This window comes from Tursiops truncatus, chromosome 6 (genome assembly GCF_011762595.2).
Source record: "Tursiops truncatus isolate mTurTru1 chromosome 6, mTurTru1.mat.Y, whole genome shotgun sequence".
NCBI lineage: Eukaryota > Metazoa > Chordata > Mammalia > Artiodactyla > Delphinidae > Tursiops > Tursiops truncatus.
In genome coordinates this window covers 104927340-104949354 of record NC_047039.1, presented here as the reverse complement: position 1 = coordinate 104949354, position 22015 = coordinate 104927340, and the positions used below count along the sequence as shown (strand labels likewise).

The 22015-nt window shown below is 39.5% G+C and overlaps 1 protein-coding gene across 3 annotated transcripts in view; it reads left to right on the top strand.

The window, feature by feature from the left end:
* Window positions 1-22015, top strand: part of NR6A1 (nuclear receptor subfamily 6 group A member 1) — a 206960-nt gene that overhangs the window by 161188 nt on the left and 23757 nt on the right. For all 3 annotated transcript variants that reach the window (XM_033858582.2, XM_033858581.2, XM_019949235.3), the window contains 2 exons: window positions 5592-5834; window positions 15008-15063. In XM_033858582.2, the coding sequence (XP_033714473.1) occupies window positions 5592-5834; window positions 15008-15063 (299 nt within the window). The remainder of the gene's footprint in view (window positions 1-5591; window positions 5835-15007; window positions 15064-22015) is intronic.

Below are 22015 nucleotides of genomic sequence, written 5' to 3'. Positions count from 1 at the left end.
CCGGACTAGAGCTCAAACCTGTGTCCCCTGCATTGGCAGGTGGATTCTTAAGCACTGTGCCACCAGGGAAGCCCACTGTTAATGTTTTCGATTGAGACTTAATACTGCAGTATAATCTTGGTTAGGTGTAACTAAGGGGTCCTGCCACTTTTATAAGACAAGAACCTCAGTATTGTAAAATTCTGGTCAGATTGACGACCAGATAGATTCATTTATAAATATCCTTGTATTCATTTACTTTTTGTTCTTGCTAAATGATGTAGAAACAGGAACATCGATTTGTGTGAGCGGGCGCGTGTCATTGGTACCCTGAAGAGATGTTGCTAGGGCTCTTACCTGGTTCCGATTGTTATTAATCTTCTAAGCCAACCATATCAGCTGCTTATTCATCATTTTCATTATTTCCTTTGAACTTGATGTTTCTGCCTCTGAAGATTAATCTATGTTCATAGTGACCCTAACCGAGCTCTGTATTAGCCCTTCTCTCTATACACAAGAGTGTTAATGTGTGAAGAAATGAAAATTATATGATAGTTCCTGTTACCTGCCTTAGAATCATTTCTGATTAAAAATAAATTCTTAAGATTGTTTCTAAGTTTTGAAAGACTATAGCAAAGACAAGCATGTTACCTTCCTTTCTAACAATGCCCATGTGTGGTTACATTTATTTCTCATGAGTAACCAGCAAGCATCCTTGAGAACATCTTGCAGGAGAAAAATTCTGGGCAAATCATGACTGTTTTACATATAGAGGGGTAGGACATAACTTGATGTTGTATCTGTGGATATTTCTGCGTAACTCATCTTGAGTTAGTCTTGCTGAAGATTAGTAAACTATATTGGCTATTCTAGAAATGAATGAGATTGTTTTGAGGAAAACCCAAGTTAGAGGTTTCTAGCGCCAAAATTGAGACATTACTTTATATGCCAGTTGTTTCTTCTGCTTATACCCTCCTCTCCTTTCACTTGTCTAACTGATAGGCATACTTCAGAATTCACCTCCTCTAGGAAATCTGTTATTACCTTACCCTGCCACCAGACTGACTGAATACTCCTCCTTTGTGCTAGTGGAATTTTTCAAGTTTTTTTAAGTTAGAAAAAAAAAAAAAGACAGTCAACAATATTGTCTAGTACTTTAGAGTTCATAAAGCTGTCTCATTCTAATACAGACCATGAGGAAGCTAGAGCTCCATGTCATTTATAGGTCATCTGTTAGCTCATTGATTCTCACAACAGTTCCTTGAAGAAGGTAGTATGATCCACATTTTATATAGACTAGAAACTGAGGTACCTCTGGAGAGGTTAAGAAGCTTTCCAAAGTCACACAGGAAGTAAGTCATAGAGCCTAGATTTGAACCCAAGGATTCTGACTTTAGAGACCAAGTTCTTAATCTCTATGTTCTACTGCCTCTGCTCAGAAGATTTTGGAGAGCTGACAGTTGTCTCTTTCCTTTCCATCATTGAGTTGAGACTTACCTTGCCATGGGGCCCGAGTTCAACTCTACCTCCCCACCCAATCCTCTTCCCTTGACTGCCAGGCAAATCTGTTTACCTAATGCCAGTCTTCTCAATTAAAGTTTAAAGTTCTTAAAAACTGTCTTAGTGTTCACCCTCCTCTCTTCTCTTACTCATGGGGAGGAGAGCAAAAGAGGAAGTTTCCAATAGTTTTTACTTTAATGTTTGATTTTTTTCCCCTTCATTCATCAATTTTCAGAATACTGAATTGGTGTCCTAGAAACCTCCAGTGGTAACTAATGAAGTTTTTCTTTTTAATATTATTATGAACTCATTGATTTTTATATCTGAAGTGTTTTAATCCATTGCCATCATTCTTTTTGATGCATAGTCTGCTCTATTTAAGGCCAATGGGAGGCTTTTATGTTGCTCCCTGTATCCTTTTGACATAACCCCATTATTAGTCTTGGGTAGTACAAGACTCATCTTGTATACATTCTGCCTCAAACCTGAAATCAACCATTTCTCTTAGGAGTCCTGGCTCCTGTTCATAGGAAATGGTATTTTTAGAGTACACTGTCTGAGCCCTTTTACCTTCTAGTATTCCTGATCAAGACAAACATTGAACTTCTCTGATAAATTAGTAAGAGTCTTCTCTCCTACTGTTTTTTAACCCATTGCTATTTTTGTAGATAGCAAGCTGCCTTGTTCAGAGTTTTAAATACCTATCATTTTTCAAACCCTCAGATTTTCATCAACAACTCTGTCTGTTATCTTACTGAGCACTACAGTTACTAAGAGCCATAGTTTCTACTTTGTTTTTGTTGCTATTGTTTCTGTTGGTGGTGTTGTTTTATATATATATATATATTTTTTAATTCAAGTATGGTTGATTTACAATATTAGTTTCAAGTGTACAACATAGTGATTCAATATTTTTGTAGATTATACTCCATTTAAAATTATAAAATATTGGCTGTGTTCCCATAGTCTCTACTTTGAAGTGCTTATTTGCCTGATTTTTTTCCCCGTTACATTTTCAGGTAGACTAACAGATTAAGAACATTGAATAGATTAAGAGTGCTATATGGTTATGAACATCTCCTTTGTGTTGTTAGGCTCACTAGTAAAAGAATACTGTAGATGTAATGAATCTGAAATTTCAGATTTCATGTGAGGAATATAACATGATATCCTTATGTAAAAGATAGACAAATTTCAGTGAGGCATATAACATGATATCCTTATGTATAAGATAGAGAAATGTCTGGCCTAATTAACAGACAAAACTAGTTGAACAGCTGTTTCCAGCTGGTTAATTTGGTTAAGTCAGATTGAGAAGGGGCTCCAACAGCTTGCCTGAGGCCACATTTCTGTTGAATATTGTTTTAAGGTTGGAAATGAAAATGATCTAATATTGACCATACAATATTAGAGAAAAGGAGGAGGAGTGAGAAATAACTAATATACTGGGTGGCAGGACCGGATCCCCAAAGAGTTCCATAGACCAGAATGACACATAGAATTTCTTATATAAAGATAAATTTGATCAAAGACAAGTGTAAAGTCCTACCATTGGGTTTAGAAATCCTACACTTCCCAAGAATGGAATAAGAAAGACATGAGTTAATGTTAATATGTGATAAATACTTCAGGATTTAGATGTCTGTGAACCAGATGTGAATTAAATGTCGGGGGGGATTGGAAATACATCAGTCTCAAAATCAGAAAGTCTTGAATTCTAATTTCAGTTCCACTCCTGATTATATAACCAATTAAATTTCCTTACCTCTTTAAGCTTCATTTTTTTCCCATTATAAAATGTGTAGCATTTTTATAGCATAGCATTGATAATTATAAAATACTATGTATATACTGGTGTTGATAGCTGCAGATACATAAACAAAACTAATTGAGTCTTAAATTGAGAAAATCAAACCATTTAGTTCTGGATACTTTGTTTTACGAGAAATTTTGATACTATATGATTAAGAATAAGAAATAGGAGAAGAAAAATTAGGAACCCCACTTATCTTTAAATCTCTGAATGGTTGGTATATGAACTAGGCTAGGTTATACATTTATTTTTTGCCCGTGAGCACGTAACTCAGGGCAATGAGGAAAGCTTCGGGTTAATAGACTCTGGCTCAGTGTAAAGAAAAGCTTTTGAACCATTAAAACTATCTAAAACGGAATGAATGGAATGAAGTACCTTACTGAGTCACTGGATATGTGCAAGTAGAGTTCCAACCCCTTGTCTTGGAATATCGTAGAGGGAGTTCATTTCATGCCTCAGATAAAGGTCTGTTGGAGCCAATTTCTAAGGCCCTTTCTTAACTCTTAAGATTCTTGATTCTGTAATATGGGGATAAAGATACCTCTCACAGTCATTGAGATGAATAAATAAGACAGTAAAAACTTCTTGAACACTGCATGGTACACGCTTGGTACTCACCGAATTTTCTTTGCCGTATCTATAAGATAAAAATAATCCATGCCCTGGTCTTGGTACAAGTGAGATAATGAATGTAAACATACTTTAAATACCCTTCAAGTCCTTTATAAGAATCAGAGGTGCAGAAATCTCTATCTGACATCTGGACAAGCACCATTTGGGACAGTTTGCTTCTTTCTGTTTGTTCATTTACAAAGGGAGACCTTGGCTTTTTTTAAGCTGTGTGTGTGTGTGTGTGTGTGCGTGTGCGTGTGTGTGTGTGTGTGTGTGTGTGTGTGTGTGTGTGCGTTTCCCAAGGGAAGGGCCTGACTTACCTGCGTAGAATGGATAGATTTGCCTTGCCGTGGCCACAGAGTATGTTGGTTAGGTACATAGACTTTGGGGGTTCCAGCCCTAGTTCCCTTTCTTACTAGATGGGTGACTGTTGAAGAGTGATATTACCTCATGAGCTTCATGAGTTTCCTCAGCTGTAAAATAAGGGTACCTCAGTTAGGTTTGTTGTGATGATTCAGCACAATAACACGTGTTAGGTGCTTGGCACAGATCAGAATCTTTGCAGGAGGTTTCTTTTTTCCTTTTTGTTTTTTTAATTGAGGTATATAGTTGATTTACAGTGTTCAGGTGTACAGCAGAGTGATTTGGTTATATACATATTTAGATTCTTTTCCATTATAGGTTATTACAAGACAATGAATATAGTTCTCTGTGCTACACAGTAGGTCCTTGTTATCTATTTTATATATAGTAGTATGTATCTGTTAATCCCAGATTCCCAGTTTATCCCTCCATCCTCCCTTTCCCCTTTGGTAACCAGAAGTTTGTTTTCTAAGTAATATAATATGTTATTTGTCTTTCTCTGCTGGAGGTTTCTTGGACCCGCTACCAAGGTCTGACATAGTTCACCAAGGCACTTTTTTTTGTCATATGCCTGTTCTTTGGCAGTTGCTTGGTCCAAAGTGGAATTTGCTTGGTCCAAAGAGGAAGTGAAGAGCTATATTCCAGCCTGAATATCTGCTTTGACTAATTTGTTTGTTGCTAGACAGTGAGTTCCTTGACTGTGGGGATTATGATGATTTATTTCTGAATACCCAATACCTAGTACAGCGCCTGGACACAGAGTAGATGTTCTGCTGGAATGTAAGCTTCACCAGGGTCTTTTATTCATTGCTGTATCCATGCCTTACAACAGTGCCTAGAAGAGAATAGTTGCTCAGTATATATCTATTGGATGCGTGGATGGCTTAGCTGGGCATGGAAGCTTCTTCGCTTGTTAATAATTATAACTATCATTTATTGGGTATATACCATATGCTGGGCACTTACATACATGGTAAGTAATCCTTACCACCTTCCTACAGGGTAGAAGTGATGGGCTGTTGCTAAAGAAGGTAAAGGAGAAGGAGGAGTCAAAGATACCTTCCAGGTTTCTGACTTGGTTACTGGTCCAAGTGGTGATGAAACTCAGAGGAAGAAATGTGAGTTCTTTTTTTAGTTAGGCTATGTTTGTGGTATCTACAGGTAGATGCAGGAGTCTGTTCCTACAACAAGGGCTTTAAAGATGCCACCTCTTTGCCAGTTAGCCTGGAGAGGGTAATGTTCTGGGTCTATCCAGGGTTGCTAATTTTACATCTGCAGGCTTAAAGCCATTATTTCCACTGTGTTCTAACTTGCATATGTTCAGTTTCTGTTCCAGATGATCGGGCTGAACAACGAACCTGTCTCATTTGTGGGGACCGCGCCACAGGCTTGCACTATGGAATCATCTCCTGTGAGGGGTGCAAAGGGTTTTTCAAGCGGAGCATTTGCAACAAGCGGGTATATCGGTGCAGTCGTGACAAGAACTGTGTCATGTCTCGGAAGCAGAGGAACAGATGCCAGTACTGCCGCCTGCTCAAATGCCTCCAGATGGGGATGAACCGGAAGGGTGAGTGGTGCTTGTGGCTCTGCTACCCACACTTCACCCATCACTTTATCTTTAGTGTCAGCCATTAAGCCTTGGAGTTATTCATTTCCCAAGCCTGCACTTGTACTGTGTACTCATAACCCAAAAATGAATCTTCCTACAGGGATCTCCCAGATTAGGTGGGAGAAAAGACTGGTGAGATGTTAAGGATCCTGTGAGAATGAATGCACAGGGTCCATGTGACAAGACCCCAATTAACAATCAGGTACTAAGTAGGATTAATATACTCCACTAGTTCTTTTTTCAGGGCATGATGAAAGGAAGCAGGAATTTTATATGAAATGGCAGGAAGGCAGTAGGTCCCCTGAATGTGTTATCATTTTGTTTGGTATAAGCATGGCATACTCAGGTTGGGCATACCCAGAAATCTGCATCCAGGTTGGTGAAGAATTTGGGATTTATTGGGAAGTTTTCCAAGAGCCATTAGCCTAAGATGACATGAATAAACCAATATTCTAAGGGGGTTAATCCAGAGGGCAGCTTTGAAGAATGAATTGGGGTGGGGGAAGCAGAAAAAACACTTAGAAAGTATTTAGAAGAGTCCACAAGAAAGGTATGAAGGATCTGAAGGAGAGGAGGAGGGGAAAGTAATGGCACAGATGGGGAGATGTGGGAGAAGCTCACCTGATAGGAGTTGGTGACATACTGACTATTGGGCAGTACCAGAGGTTGAAGCTGATAATTCGAATTAAAGTAAATTAATTGGGGCTTCCCTGGTGGCACAGTGGTTGAGAGTCCGCCTGCCGATGCAGGGGACACGGGTTCGTGCCCCGGTCTGAGAAGATCCCACATGCCGTGGAGCGGCTGGGTCCGTGAGCCATGACCGCTGAGCCTGCGAGTCCGGAGCCTGTGCTCCACAACGGGAGAGGCCACAACAGTGAGAGGCCTGTGTGCCGCAAAAAAAAAAGTAAATTAATTAATAAAAGAATGGGGCAAAATGTTGACCTTGGTAGGTGCTGAATTTGAAGTACCTGAGAAGGACACACACATAGATGTCCACTAAGGAAGTCGGATTGAAACTGAGCTGAAAAGTCCTGCTTACAAGTAGAAGTTTGTGGAGCTATTGGCATAGAGGTGGTAAAGTTTTGTTAGTGGGTAGAAGTCACCCAAAGAGAGAACTTGGATACAGAAGAGGAAGAGGGCCAATGTCAGAACTTTAGGAGTATTCTCATGGAGGGTGGAGAGCCTTGCAGTGTAGTTCAGTAAAAGAATAGAGGTTCAGGAGGGGAGAGGTTGGTGACAGACTAGCTCTGTGACCTTGGGCAGTTTGCTTTATGTCTCTGATGCTAAATCTTACCTTTAAAATGGTATGATAATACTTAACTTTCAGAGCTCTGTAGAGGATTAAATATGACTATGTATATAAAATACCCAGCGAGGTATTAAGAGCTCATAGTAGTAGTATGGGGTGGGGATTAGTCAGATTTAATGAATTGTTCAAATTGGTTTTGTAGCAGACACTTCAGACTGGTTTTTTAAATTGTGTATGGGATAATAAGATTTTTTTGAAAACTTGCCTATTATGAAGAGAGGTAAGAGAGATATAGAAGGGCATTTAGGTAAATATAGGTCATTTATAATTTACTTACAATACTAATATTTACTGAGCATTGTGTGTACCAAAAAGTCTTGTATACTTTCTATGCATTATCTCATTAAATACACACAACAACCCTATTGTTAACTATTACCCTCAGTGTACAGAGGCAGCTTAGGGAGGTAAAATGACTTACAAGTAGTTGGATTAGTGGTTGTTGTATTGACAGTTAATAATTTTTAAAATGTAATTTGTTATTAATCAAGCAAAACTTGTACCTAACCAGATGGACAACACACTGCTTCACATGTCTACTGTATGGGATAACTAGTTGCGTGTTGGAATGTGCTATATTTACTGAATGATAAAAACATTTAATAGGGCATTTAAACTGTTACCAACTTTGTCCCCTGTCTATGTTTCTAACCTCATTTGTCCAGAATTTACTGTACCTCAAGCATGCCTTGCACTGTCCTGCCTGTGCTAGTTTCCTTCCGCTACCTAGAAATCCTCTCCCTTCCCCACTATCAGTTTACTCCTGCAGAAATCCTTACAAGCCACCAAGTAATGTATTGAAGAGAGAGTCTGGTCATCTGACTTGGTTTTGGTCTACAGTTTTCTCATCTTCCTTTGTTGCCTTCACTGAGAGTATTTTATCAAAGCATATTTATGAGTTGCTTTCTTGACTACTCTCTCTGATGAATCGTCCTGCTTATTCAGTCATGAGTGTGAGATTCTGAGGCTTTCAGCCAAACTTGCCTCTTCCAGGGAGGAAGAAGCTTACCCAACATAACCCCTCTAACCATAGCCAGGAGAAGATGACACATGAGGTGTGAGGGATGTAGAGCTGCCTTCCTAGGCCCGTTTGCATGCAGAGCAGACAGGCTCAGTTGCATGGTGAAGGCTGCGTCTCAGAGAGAAACCCTGCCACCTCCTGGTTGGTGCTGAGAAAGCAGAATTAAAATTGCAGTTGCCGCTGGAGTATTTTTGGGGTGATGGAACTATGGTGTTTGACACATAATTTTATGCATCTGTCAAAAGCTATAGAACTGAGCACCACAAAAGAAGTGAATTTCACTGTATATAAATTTTTTTTAAGCAACCAGTATAGTGGGCAGGGGTGGAGAGAGACTGTAGCATTTAGCAAATGAGTCTAATATTACAAATAAATCACATAGCCACACTGAAGGGAATGAGGAAGAAAGGAGCTGGCCTTGGAAAATAGTGTTTTGACTGTATGCTGTTAAAACTGAAGACAAAAAGAACTGTATACAAACAAAGCACTCTGGTTTATAAATTTGATTCTCTCAAGGTTATGGTTTAGGAATTCTTTCACTACTTTGTTTGTATACTAGGGTTGAACAAATAAGGAAATAAACTGTTGATAATGAGAGTTGGGTTTCTCACATCAGGGAAAGAAGTTATAAATCAGGAAAGGGGAAGGCTAGAATGAAACCTCTGGTACTAGATTGGAGTCAGAGGTTATTGTAATATGGAGTCATGTTTAGATAGATTAAAAAAACATAGATGTGTGTGTAGATACATGAGTTGGTATACATACATATATTTCCTAGCTCAGCCATTGAGAAGGACTAGAAGCAATGACACCCCCAATAGTAACGAGCACACCTAGCGTCCGTATCTTGGTTTCTAAATATCAATAAAAGGAATCAGAAGTCCTTGGAGAACTGGTTGATTTTAGGGCTGAGGCAGGGAATATATAAGATGAGTCTGGAGCATCTTGTGGTGCCGGAAAGTTAGAAGGTGCTATATATATATATATATATATATATATATATATATATATATATATATATATATATATATATATTAGTTTATAACCCAAAGAATAAAATATCCATGAGTTCATACTGATAAAATGAACTGAATAAATAGAGGAATGATGATTCTTCCTTACAGAGGAATTCTAGTAAGTGTTGAAAAAATGAGGGAAATAGAAAATCACCATTAGAACACCATAGTAGTTGCTATAGGCAAGATCCACTGATGGATGCTAAAATAAGAGAGCATGGGTTTAAACAGAAACAGAATATTTAGAATAGTCTCAGAATATTTAGTAATTACAAAGAGAAAAATAGTACATTTCAATAGGAAATTCTGACAGATATCACTTTAGCCAAAGGATCAAGAGTAACATCAGTGTGTTTACATTGACATCATGTACCCCCTGATATGATCACTAAGAAGGGCACGCATATACATATGCACATATACACACACAGGGATGGATAGATTTATCCCCAGTCTCATCATGAGAAAACATACAAGCCCAAATTGAGCAATATTCTTCAAAATAACTGGCATTCTACAAAATACTCTCCGTAAGTGTCAAGGTCACAAAAGATAAGGAAAGACTAAGCAACTGTCACAGATTGGAGGAGACTATGGAAACATAACTGCTACATGAATTGTGAGATCCTGGATTGGATTCTGGAACAGAAAAGGGACATTAATAGAACTGGGAAAATCTGAATAAAGTCTTTGGTGAATAGTGTTCTACCAAAGTTAATTTTCTAGTTTTGATGAATGATCTATGGCTATGTAAGCTTAGTTAACAGAAGGGGAAGCTGGGTGTAGAGTATACGGGAATTCTCTGTACTGTTTTTGCAATTGTTCTATAAATCTAAACTTAACCTCAAAATTTTAAAAATTAACTGTTAAAAAATACAGCTGTCACGTGTGAGCCTACACTCAGCCTATGCCCCCCATCTCTGGACATAGATATCTTTTCAGACCTTGAACTTGGCTGGTAAGGAAATTAATTAGCAAAGCAATGAGGGAGATTTAAATAAGTGTGGTGAGTAGAGGCTGGGCCCTTTCTGTCCATCCCCACTACTACACCAATACCCCCGAAACACATCCTCCTCATACATCTTGCAGTCTTTAGGTAAAGTCGGGCTCCTCAGAATGATTCTCAAGACCTCTGGCATCCCTTCCCTCTCCCTTCTGCTCTTCCCACATAATCCAGTTCTCCAAGAACTCGGGGATATTTCATGTTTTGGGGGCTTTGCACATTTGGTTTCATCTTCCTGGAATGTTCTACCCCCTCTTCTTCACCTGACTATATATACTTTTCATTCTAGACTCAGCTTTTATTTGTAACATCCTCTAAGATGCCTTCTCTGACACCACCCCCCACCATATAACCCTTTTGTGCTTCCATCGCCCTTTTTTGCTCTCTGCATAACGCTGATCACCTTGTGCTCTTTGTCTGTGTACTTGTCTGTTTCCCCCACTGCCCCCATTATTAGACAGTGATCCTCTCATGGGCCATGACCAAGTCCTACTTTTCTCGTGTCCCAATTAGTGTAGGATGCTTCCTGGTTTGATGAATTGACTGTGGTGGTGGCGGGGGCAGGGTAGGAAACGGGATGGGAGAAATATTGTTAAAATCATCAGAGGCAAGAGGAAGCTACACTGAGCCACATGGGGAATTCATATCAGTTAAGTAATTATGCGAAAATACTTAAAATTCCCATAACTTTGTTGTCTCATAACTTGCTAGATAACTAGTTCAAAAGTGAAAAGGTTAAGGAAAGCTTGGAGGAGGTTGCTGTTTGTAGAACGACATTGTTGAGACAGTGATCCTGTGGCATTGCCGTATCACTTTACCAGGATAAAAATGGAGCACCGAGAAATCTCAAGGAGAGATAATATTTGAGCAGAATCTTGAAGGAATAGAAGTTCAAGCTCCTTACAAACTTAGAGCTTTGTAAAACTGGCTCCCGCTTCTGTCCCTCTCTCTTCTTTCGTGTGTGTGTTCTTAACTATTTGGGAGTAAGTTACAGATTTCATTCCCCTTTCCTTCTAACATAACCACAGCACTATTATCAAAATCAGGAAATTTAACATGACATAATACTATTAACTAATTGCAGACCGTATTTAGATTTCACTTGTTATCCCAATGTCCTTTGTAGCAATTTCTATTTTCTCATCTAGGAGCCAATCCAAAATCACACATTATATTTAGTTCTTAGGTCTTTTTAATCTCCTTTTATCTGAAGTAGTTCCTCATTCTTTTCTTGTCTTTAATAACATTGTCAATTTTTAAGAAAACAAATCATTTATTTTGTAGACCATCCCTCAATTTGGGTTTGTCACTTTCCTCACAATTAGGTTGCAGTTATGCAGTTTTGGCAAGAATGCCACAAAAGCTATGTTGTGTCCTTTTAGTGCATCCTATCTAGAGCACATGGTGTAAGTTTGTCCCATTATTGGTCCTTTTAAGTTGAGTCACTTAGTTAAGGTGGTGTCACTTGGGTAACGTGGTGGTGTTAGATTTTTCCACTGTGAAGTTTCTTTCTCAATAGAGGCAGCAACACGTGCAGAGGCAAAGCTGTGTTGTAAAACAGCATGGCATGTTCAAGAACTAACAAATAGTTCTCTGTAGGTACAGTGTAACATTTTTGGCTAAAGATGAGGATGGAGAGTCCCATAAGAACCAGATCACAGAGGATCTTGAATGCCAAGCTAGGGAGCTTGTATTTAATTAGCCCATAGACCACAGGGAAGCACCAGTGGATTTTGAACAGCGCTTTGATGTAGTTAGCTTTATGTCTTTCTACCTTTCTGGTTTCTGGGTTTGGTTGGCTACCCAGGCCTAAGCAAGTGAGGAATAGTAGGTACATGAGTTCTAGAGCAGAAAAAGTATTTGTGCTTCTTCTGAGTAGATAGAAGAACCATAGCTGGTGCCATTCTCTTAGGCTTAGACGAGAGGTGCAACAGAACTGTTCCTGTGATCCTATACCCAGAAGGCCTTTGTTCTGTTGTTTTATTTTAATAACTTCACTACCAGAAGACTCTCAGCCCTGCTGAAAAACTTGCTCTTAGCTCAGTGTAGCATCAAGGAACAAGCACAACTTTAGAATCAGAAAACCTAAATTGAAATCCCAGCTCTGTTAGTTCTTCGCCGAATAACCTTGAGCAAGTTGCTTTTCCTCTTTGAGCTTTCGTTTCCTCGTGTCTAAACTGCATAGGATAATAATAATGTATATACTTTTTAAGGTTGTTGTGAGGATCAAATGCAATCTCATGTATCTGAATATAAGTTTTAAAATATGATCCAGGTTCTTAACAGAGGCACTGTGACATGTGGTATTGCTGCCCACACCTCAGGCAGTATCATGCCGTCTTAACAGATGTTACCATCTCTGATTAAACCAGTTGTTTATGTTCTTCTTTAAATTATATTTTTGAAAAAATCAAAGTTAATTTTCAAATGGAATTTTTATCACTTCAGTGAATGGCAAATCAGTATTTTTAATACACATTAGGATAAATGTATAATTAAGAGTTTAAGCACCACCTAAAATTAGTTTCTCCAATGGGATGCACACACACTTCAGGAAATTGTAGTGTTGGAAAGAAGGTTGGTCTTAATCTGATAGTCTGGTTCTGATATTTAGTTTCTATCACCCTAAGCAAAATACTTCATTTTTCTGAGCATTAGAGTCATCTGTTCAGTGGGAGTGATAATACTAATACTTTCCTCATGGGTTAATTTTACCGATGATACTATCTAACACGTATAGGAGTTTCTTACTCCAGGTGGGGTTGAGGGACAACACGAGTTTTTAGATATCAGAAGGTGAAATTGGCAAGATGTAAATCTTTAAGATTTGTGGCCCTTTAAACAAAAAGGAAAGCAAGTTGAGTTCCTTCCTCACCTCCAAGACACTGAGAGTGGAGTATCAAGTGAGAAATAGTCAGTGTTCTATCTGCCAGTGACAGATCTTTGTTCTGTACCTGTGAGCTGAAGCAAAGATGTGTGAGATATCAGTATTGGAAATATGAGTATCTGAAGACTGTCATTGACCCTGGAACAGCAGAGGAGGAATTTTAAGTATGTTTAGAACTTGAAATAAGGTTGAAAGAGAGCTTCTAGACAACAACCAGCATGCATCTAGATAATATATATCTAGCTGTCTATGTTTCTTGACCCAAATTCACAGCAGCCTTGTAAAGCAGGCTGTTACCTCCTACTTCATATGCCAGCCCCTGTGCTTGGTGCTTTAGCTAAATTATATATTATCCTCACAATACCCATAAGACAGGTTCCAATAGCCCTCTTTATTCTTAAGTAAACTGAAGTTCAGAGAGATGAAAAAAACTTGTCTGTAATTACACAGACCTGGCAGAAACTGGATTTAGACTCAAGCTTGTCTAATTCTGAGTGTGTGATCTTCTAAGACTAAGAATAATGGCTGCTTTAAGGAAAATGAACTTCCTGTCAGCCTTTCAGTTACCACAGGTAACTGTTAGACTTGGAGCCCTTAGCTTTTGAGGCAACCAGCCCTGCCCTAACGACTTTACAGGTTGTGCGTGTTAATTTTTTTTGGAGCCAGGTGTATTATAGCAAAGCTTGCTCTCACATGATGCCATTACTTCTCTGTTAATATTACCCTCTCCAAGCCACCTTCCACAGTTGTCATCACAAAGATTTTTCAAATATGCCAACATGACCACATCCTCCCCTGCATTCCATCTTATCCTCAGGCTCCTCTGCTAAAGTCCATACTCTTAGCCTGGCATCCAAGGCTCTCTATGATCTGGCCCCAGTTGGCCTCTTCAGCCTTATCTCTTGCTACTCTTCTCTCCCTCTCTCCCTCTCTCCCTCTCTCCCTCTCTCCCTCTCTCCCTCTCTCCCTCTCTCCCTCTCTCCCTCTCTCCCTCTCTCCCTCTCTCCCTCTCTCCCTCTCTCCCTCTCTCTGTCACACACACAGACACACACACACACACACACGCTTACTTTCAACTTGAAGCTTTTCTGTATGCTGTCCACTCAACCTGGAGCACCCTTTTCCTGCCTGCATAAATCATATTTATCCTTAAACACTAGGTTCAGAAGTTATATTTTCCAGAAAGCTTTGCCATACACCAGAACCCTTCTGTAATTGCAAATCAGGGTTCCTCGTCTGTGCCCCGGTATTAAGTACTCTGTAAACAATGATGGTAATAGTGTTAGTAGTTGTTAATGAGGCTGGTACTATTTAAAGTCTGCTTTTTATAGTTAGGAAATGCTAAATAGCTTCTTTTTGTTGAATTACATGAGTGGGAAATCAACTGCAAGGGAACTCTACTGACTGCCTTTGTAGAAAAGAGCCAATGAGGTCAAAATTCTGAGTAATTAAAAAACAAAAAACCTGTTTTCCTCATCCTGCAAATTAGTCTCAAACCTAAACTAGAAATTAAAAATATTTTATTTTAAAATGGGAGTATTCTTTTTATCTCCCCCCCCCGCCCCCTTGAATTTATCAAGGCCTTCAAATGCATTATCTTGGTGGGTTATTTGTAACTGTAGGACTATTAATAAGGCTGTCATCTTTGTTTAGCATATTGAATGTATACAGTGTGTGTAGTGTGTATCCAGTGCTTTGGGGACCCAAAAGTATCTGCTGCCTATGAGCTAGCCTGGAATGATGGAAAGAATATGTGCTTTGGGTCCAGAAAGATCGGTGTTTTAATCTTAGCTTCACCAATTACTACTTTATGCTTTTGGCCAAATAAGTTCTCTTTTTGTGCCTAGACTTCTGTGGGCATGCTTCTTACTGTCTTAACTTATGTTTCCTTCCAGCAATCAGAGAAGATGGCATGCCTGGAGGCCGGAATAAGAGCATTGGGCCAGTCCAGGTGAGTTCTAGGACTTACTCTTTGTGATCTACCCTGAAAGCTCAGGCCTCCAGATGCTCCTGTAGCTGCTCACCTTGATCCTCTTATCTGCTGCTAGGGGGAGCCATCTTTACTTTCATAACTGTGAAACTGCTTTTAGAGCCTGGATATGAAAGTGCTTTGAAAATCTTAAATATATAAGATAATGGTTAAAGCTCCACTTGTGATGCCTCAACTCTTCCTAAGGATTTTTACAGAAGATGAATCCAATTCTGGTTCTAAAGCATCCAGAGGATTTTTTTTTTTTTTTTTGGCCACACCACGCGGCTTATGGGATCTTAGTTCCTTGACCGGGAGTTGAACCCAGGCCCTCCGCAGTGAGAGCACGGAATCCTAACCACTGGACCACCAGGGAATTTCCCAGAGGACTTTTTATGTCAATCACTTAAGGTTGTAGTTACTTAGTCTGGCAGAAATCAGCAAGACTACTTTGCTGTTCAGTGTCACTAAAGATATTTCAGCAGAAAGTTCATTGATTGCCTGTTTGTAAAGTAGGGAAGGTAATACCCATTCAGTTCCACAAACATTTACTCAGTATTACTTACTCTGTACCAGGCCCCCTGTACTGTAAATTCAGTGTAGTGGGAAAGACAGATATGTAAACGGACATCATAATACAGTGGGTGATAACAGAGGTTGCCCAGGGAGTACAGAAAGAAAGGGCTTCTTTTCTGTTTGGACCAGAGCCATGGTTGAGGACTGAAGACACTCAGGAAAGACTTCCTGGAGAAGATAAAGTTTGAACTGAGTCTTCAAGGAAAAGGAAGAATTAGCTATGTTGAGAAGGGGTGGAAACCCAAACATCTTTTATTCCTGCTAGACAGAATAGACTGTACAAGGAATCTTCAAGGAATGGCAAGGAGTTCATTCACTCAGGCTACAGCACTGGGCACATGTTGTGAAGTGGCAGGAGATAAGGCAGATTCCTTGAGTTTGGAATCAGTTCTCTAAAAAGTGGCCTTCAACTAACTTTGATTATAGCTCCTTCAGTAAAACCTTTGTGGGGCCAGCCTGCATCGCTTGTTCTTACTTGGCCAGCAGAAGAACTTCATCATGATAGAGAATTGGATCTGCTTACGACCCATGAAGTGAATCCTTCAGTACCCTAGTGGGCAGGGACCATGATTCAAGAATTATGGGGGTAGACCAAGAGGCAACTACTAAAAGGTTTTAAGTAGAAAGAGGGATATGGTCAAATTTGCATTTTGGAAAGATCGTTCTAGCCATGTAAATTGTTTATGAGGAGCTGGGTAAGGGTCAGTGAAACTGGTAGCAGAGAAAAAGCAGTTAAAAGGGTTTTACAGAAGTCCAGGCGAGAGATATAGACAGTGTGGTTTCAAGTAGAACAGTGATAGTGCAGATTGAAGAGAGGGAATAGATTCAAGAAATGTTTAATAGGTAAAATTGATAGGATTTATCCAATTGAATGTGAGGGAATGAGAGAAAGACAGGAATTCAGAGTTGGTTTGAGACATACGCTGATGATGTATGGGAGGGTTTTCTGTCACATGAGCTTGGTACACATGTGCACTCAGGTGTGGGGTGTGTGCTGCATTCATTCTCTTTTTAAAATCAAACATTTTTATTCATTTATTCAAGTCATATGTGTCTCTTGCAAATTAATTTATTTCGGTCTCCATTCATAGCTGCTCTTTTTTGTGTGGTAAAAAACATGTAACAGGAAATACACCTCCTTAACAAATTGTTAAGTATACAGTACAGTAGTGTCAACTATATGCACATTCCGTACAGCAGATCTCTAGAACTTCTTAATCTTATCACTGAAACTTTATACATATTGAACAGCAACTCCTCATTTCATCCTCCCCCCAGTTCCTGGCAACCACCATTCTACTTCCTGCTTCTAAGAGTTTGACAACTTTTGATACCTCATATAAGTGGAATCATGCAGGACTTGTCCTTCTGTGACTGCCTTATTTTGCTTAGCATAATGTCCTCAAGTTTCATCCATGTTGCAGCATATGACAGGATTCCTTCTTTTTTAAGGCTGAGTAATATTCCACTGTATGTATGTAGCACATTTTTTGGTTTTTGTTTGTTTTTGCTTTGTGTTTTTAATTTTTATTGGAGTATAGTTGACTTTATGATGTTGTGTTAGTTTCTGCTATGCAGCAAAGTGAATCAGTTATACATATACATATATCCACTCTTTTTTAGATTCTTTCCCCATATAGGTCATTACAGAGTATTGAGTAGAGTTCCCAGTGCTGTAGAGTAGGTCCTTTTTAGTTATCTGTTTTATATATAGTAGTGTCTATATCTCAATCCTAATCTCCCAATTTATCCCCCCCCATTCCCCCCGGTAACCATAAGTTTGTTTTCTACATCTGTGACTTTATTTCTGTTTTGTAAATAAGTTCATTTGTACCATTTTTTAAGATTCTACATATAAGTGATATCATATGATATTTTCTTTGTCTTACTTCACTCAGTATGACAATCTCTAGGTCCATCCATGTTGCTGCAAATGGCTTTATTTCATTCCTTTTTTTATGGCTGAGTAATATTCCATGAGTAGTATGTACCACACCTTCTTTATCCATTCCTGTGTTGATGGACATTTAGGTTGCTTCCATTTCCCGGCTTTTGTAAATAGAATATAGCACATTTTGTTTATTCATCCATCAATGGACATTTTAGGTTGTTTCTACCTCTTGGCTAAAGTGAACATGGCCTTGGCTGCTGGGAACATGAGAGTGCAGATATCTCTTCAAGATCCTGATTTCAACTCTTTTGGATAAATACCGAGTGGGATTACTGTGTCATATGATAATTCTGTTTTTAAGTTTTTGAGAAACCTCTATACTGTTTTCCATAGTCGCCACACCATTTTATTTATATATTCTCACCCAAGTGCACAGGGTTCCAGTTTTCCCCATCCTCTCCAGCACTTCTTATTTTCTGAAGCTTTTTGTTTGTTTGTCTGCTTGCTTCCTTGCTTGCTTGTTTGATACTGGCTATCCTAATAGGCATGAGGTGATTTCTCATTATGGCTTTGATTTCCATTTCCCTGATGATTAGTGACGTTGAGCATCTTTTCATATGCCTGTTGGGTATTTGTATGTCTTCTTTGGAGAAATGTCTATTCAAGTATTTGCTACTTTTTTAAAAATATTTATTTATTTATTTTTGGCTGTGTTGGGTTTTTGTTGCTGCACGTGGGCTTTCTCTAGTTGCGGCAAGTGGGACCTACTCTTCGTTGTGGTGCGCAGGCTCCTCATTGTGGTAGCTTCTCTTGTAGCAGAGCACGGGCTCTAGGCGGGCGGACTTCAGTAGTTGTGGCACGTGGGCTCAGTAGTTGTGGCTCACAGACTGTAGAGTGCAGTCTCAGTAGTTGTGGCGCATGGACTTAGTTGCTCTGCGGCATGTGGGATCTTCCTGGACCAGGACTCGAACTTGTGTCCCCTGCACTGGCAGGCAGATTCTTAACCACTGTGCCACCAGGGAAGTCCCTAGTATTTGCTTTTTTTAATCAGGCTGATTAATTAGTTAATTGGCTATTGAGTTGTAGGAATTCCTTATATATTTTGAATATTAACCCTTTATCAGATACATAGTTTGCAAAAATTTTCTGGAAGTCTCCTGTTCGCTTTGTCGATTGTTTCCTTTGCTTTGCCAGAAGTCTTTTAGTTTGATTTAATCCTGTATTTCTATTTTTGCTTTGATGTCATATTCAAGAAGTCATTGACAAATTAGGGGTATGGGATTAACAGATACAAACTACTATATATAAAATAGATAAGCAACAGGATAATACTGTATAGCACAGGGAATTATACCCATTGTCTTGTAATAACCTGTAATGGAATAGAATCTGTAAAAATACTGAATCACTATGCTATACACCTGAAACTAACACAATATTGTAACTCAACTATGCTTCAATTAAAAAAAGAAAAATTATTGCCAAGGCCAATGTCAAGAAGTTTTTTCTCTGTGTTTTCTTTTAGGAGTTGTACTGTTTTGGGTCTTATGTTTAAGTCTTTAATACACTGAGTTGCTTTTTGCATATGACATAAGGTAAAACTCTAATTTTATTCTTTTGCATATGGATATCCAATTTTCCCAACACCACTTGTTTTTTTTTGTATTTTTCTGCCGTACGCGGGCCTCTCACTGTTGTGGCCTCTCCCATTGCGGAGCACAGGCTCCGGACGCGCAGGCTCAGAGGCCGTGGCTTACGGACCCAGCCGCTCCGCGGCATGTGGAATCTTCCCAGACCGGGGCACGAACCTGTGTCCCCTGCATCGGCAGGCGGACTCTCAACCACTGCGCCACGAGGGAAGCCCCCAACACCACTTGTTGAAGATACTCTCCTTTTCCCATTGTGTAGTCTTGGCATCTTTGTCAAAGATCTTTTGACCATAAGTCTGGGTTTATTTGGGGGCTCTGTATGTCTGTCCTTGTGCCAGTACGTTACTGTTTTGATTACTTTAGCTTTGTAATATGTTTTGAAATCAGGAAGTGCAAGGCCTCTAGTTTTGTTGTTTTTTCTCAGGATTGTTTTGGCTATTTGGGGTTCTTTGTGGTTTCATATGAATTTTAGGATTGTTTTTTTCAGCAAAAAAATGCCATTGGAATTTTGATAGGGATTACATTGAATCTGTAGAACACTTTGGATAGTATGGACTTTTTAACAATATTAAGTCTTTTAATCTATGAACACAGGATGTCTTTCCATTTGTTTATGTCTTTAATTTCTTTCAGCAGTGTACAATCCTTTCACCTCCTTAGTTTTTTCCTAAGTATTTTATTCTTTTTTTTTTTGTGGTACGTGGGCCTCTCACTGCTGTGGCCTCTCCCGTTGCGGAGCACAGGCTCCAGACGCACAGGCTCAGCGGCCATGGCTCATGGGCCTAGCCGCTCCGCAGCATGTGGGATCTTCCCGGACCGGGGCACGAACCCATGTCCCCTGCATCAGCAGGCGGACCCTCAACCACTGCGCCACCAGGGAAGCCCCTATTTTATTCTTTTTGATACTATTGTAAATGAGATTGTTTTCTTAATTTTCTCTTCAGATAATTCATTATTAGTATATAAAAATGCAACTGATTTTCTATGTAGACTTTGTATCCTGCAGCTTTGCTGAATTCTTATATTAGTTCTAATAGTTTTTTGGTGACATCTTTAAGTTATCTACATATAAGATCATATGTCTTCTGTGAACAGAGATAGTTTTACTTCTTCCTTTTTGATTTAGATGCCTTTTGTTTCTTTTTCTTGCCTGTTGCTCTGGCGAGGACTTCTAGTGCTATCTTGAATAGATGTGGTAAGAGTGGGCATCCTTGTCTTGATCCTGATCTTAGAGGAAAAGCTTTCCGTTTTTCACCACTGAGTATGATGTTAGCTATGGGCTTTTCATATATGGCCTTATTTGTATTTCTTCTTTTTATACTTAGATACAATAGAAAGTTTATCCATTGGGGAGAATTCTTAAGCATTTCCTCAATGAAAAACCTTCCTCACTATTACCTAATGTTTTTTGAGTACCCTCTGTGGCTCTCTCACCATGACAAGGGATCCTCAGTCATTTACATCTCCAGACTCTGTGTTCTCTCCAGAATTGAGGAGGCTGATGCTCAGAAAAACCTATTTCATCTGTCATTGCTTTTGGGTTTTTGATACTGGGCATATAATTTTCCTTTTAGTCTTTTACTGTTTCTAGGTGGTGTGTTAGGAAGAGAGAGCTGTTATCTCCAAGTTCTTAACCGTGTTTAATTAAAAATAAGAAGTGGGCTTCCCTGGTGGCACAGTGGTTGAGAGTCTGCCTGCTAATGCAGGGGACGCGGGTTCGAGCCCTGGTCTGGGAGGATCCCACATGCCGCAGAGCGACTAGGCCCGTGAGCCACGACTGCTGAGCCTGCGCGTCTGGAGCCTGTGCTCCGCAACAAGAGAGCCTGCGATAGTGAGAGGCCTGTGCGCCGCGATGAAGAGTGGCCCCCACTTGCCACAACTAGAGAAAGCCCTCGCACATAAATGAAGACCCAACACAGCAAAAATAAATAAATAAATAAACTCCTACCCCAACATCTTTAAAAAAAAAAAAAGAAGTGATAGAATTTCCATTTATTGAGCACCTATTGTGCACCTTCACTTAATAACTTTATCTTAGATTAACCTCCCAAGTCTATCTGACTCAAACCTGTATGCTTCTTTGCTCCAGCACCCAGTGGAGGGAATCATGAGCTATGAGGGAAGTGGTATTATCTCCATTTTACCAATGAGGGAGCTAAGGCTCAGAGAACTTGAGTGACTTGCCCAACAGGAAGTACCCAGCTAGGAAATGACAGATGAGATTTACACCCAGATTCAAGCACTCCCAACAAGTTCCATCCCCTGTTCAATACATTAATGATTGCTTAGTGTCCCATGAGACCCTCAGGGAGAGACAAGTACAGTCCAACTTTGACTTCCAGCTGGAATAAGCTTGATTTTACCATAACTGGCCCTTTTTACCAAGCTCAAGTACTTCCATGACCTCGACGTTCTGGTTTTGCTCTCACCACCATCACTGAGGCTGCACATTCGGGGCCTCAGTAGATGGCTTGTAATTTGATGGCACCATTTGTCTTCATGTGTCTTATAAAATGTAAACAATGATTTCAGTGTTATAAGGACCTCTAAGAGAAAAGATTTGGGTTTTTTGCTACATGTGACTGAATAGAAAAAGACAAACCCTCTAATTCAATATGCAACCCAAACTATTTAAAACCAATCACTCAACTTGAATACCAGTTAAACATTTCTCGTTTTCCCTCAAAGTCCTCTGTGTTGGCTAATTTCCAGTTCTAAATGCCTATTTATATCTATGATTGGAGCAGCTCAAGGTTCCCTCACAGGCAAAGAAGTATGTAGGTTTGTGTCAGACAGACTTGGGAGAAAATGTCCTCCC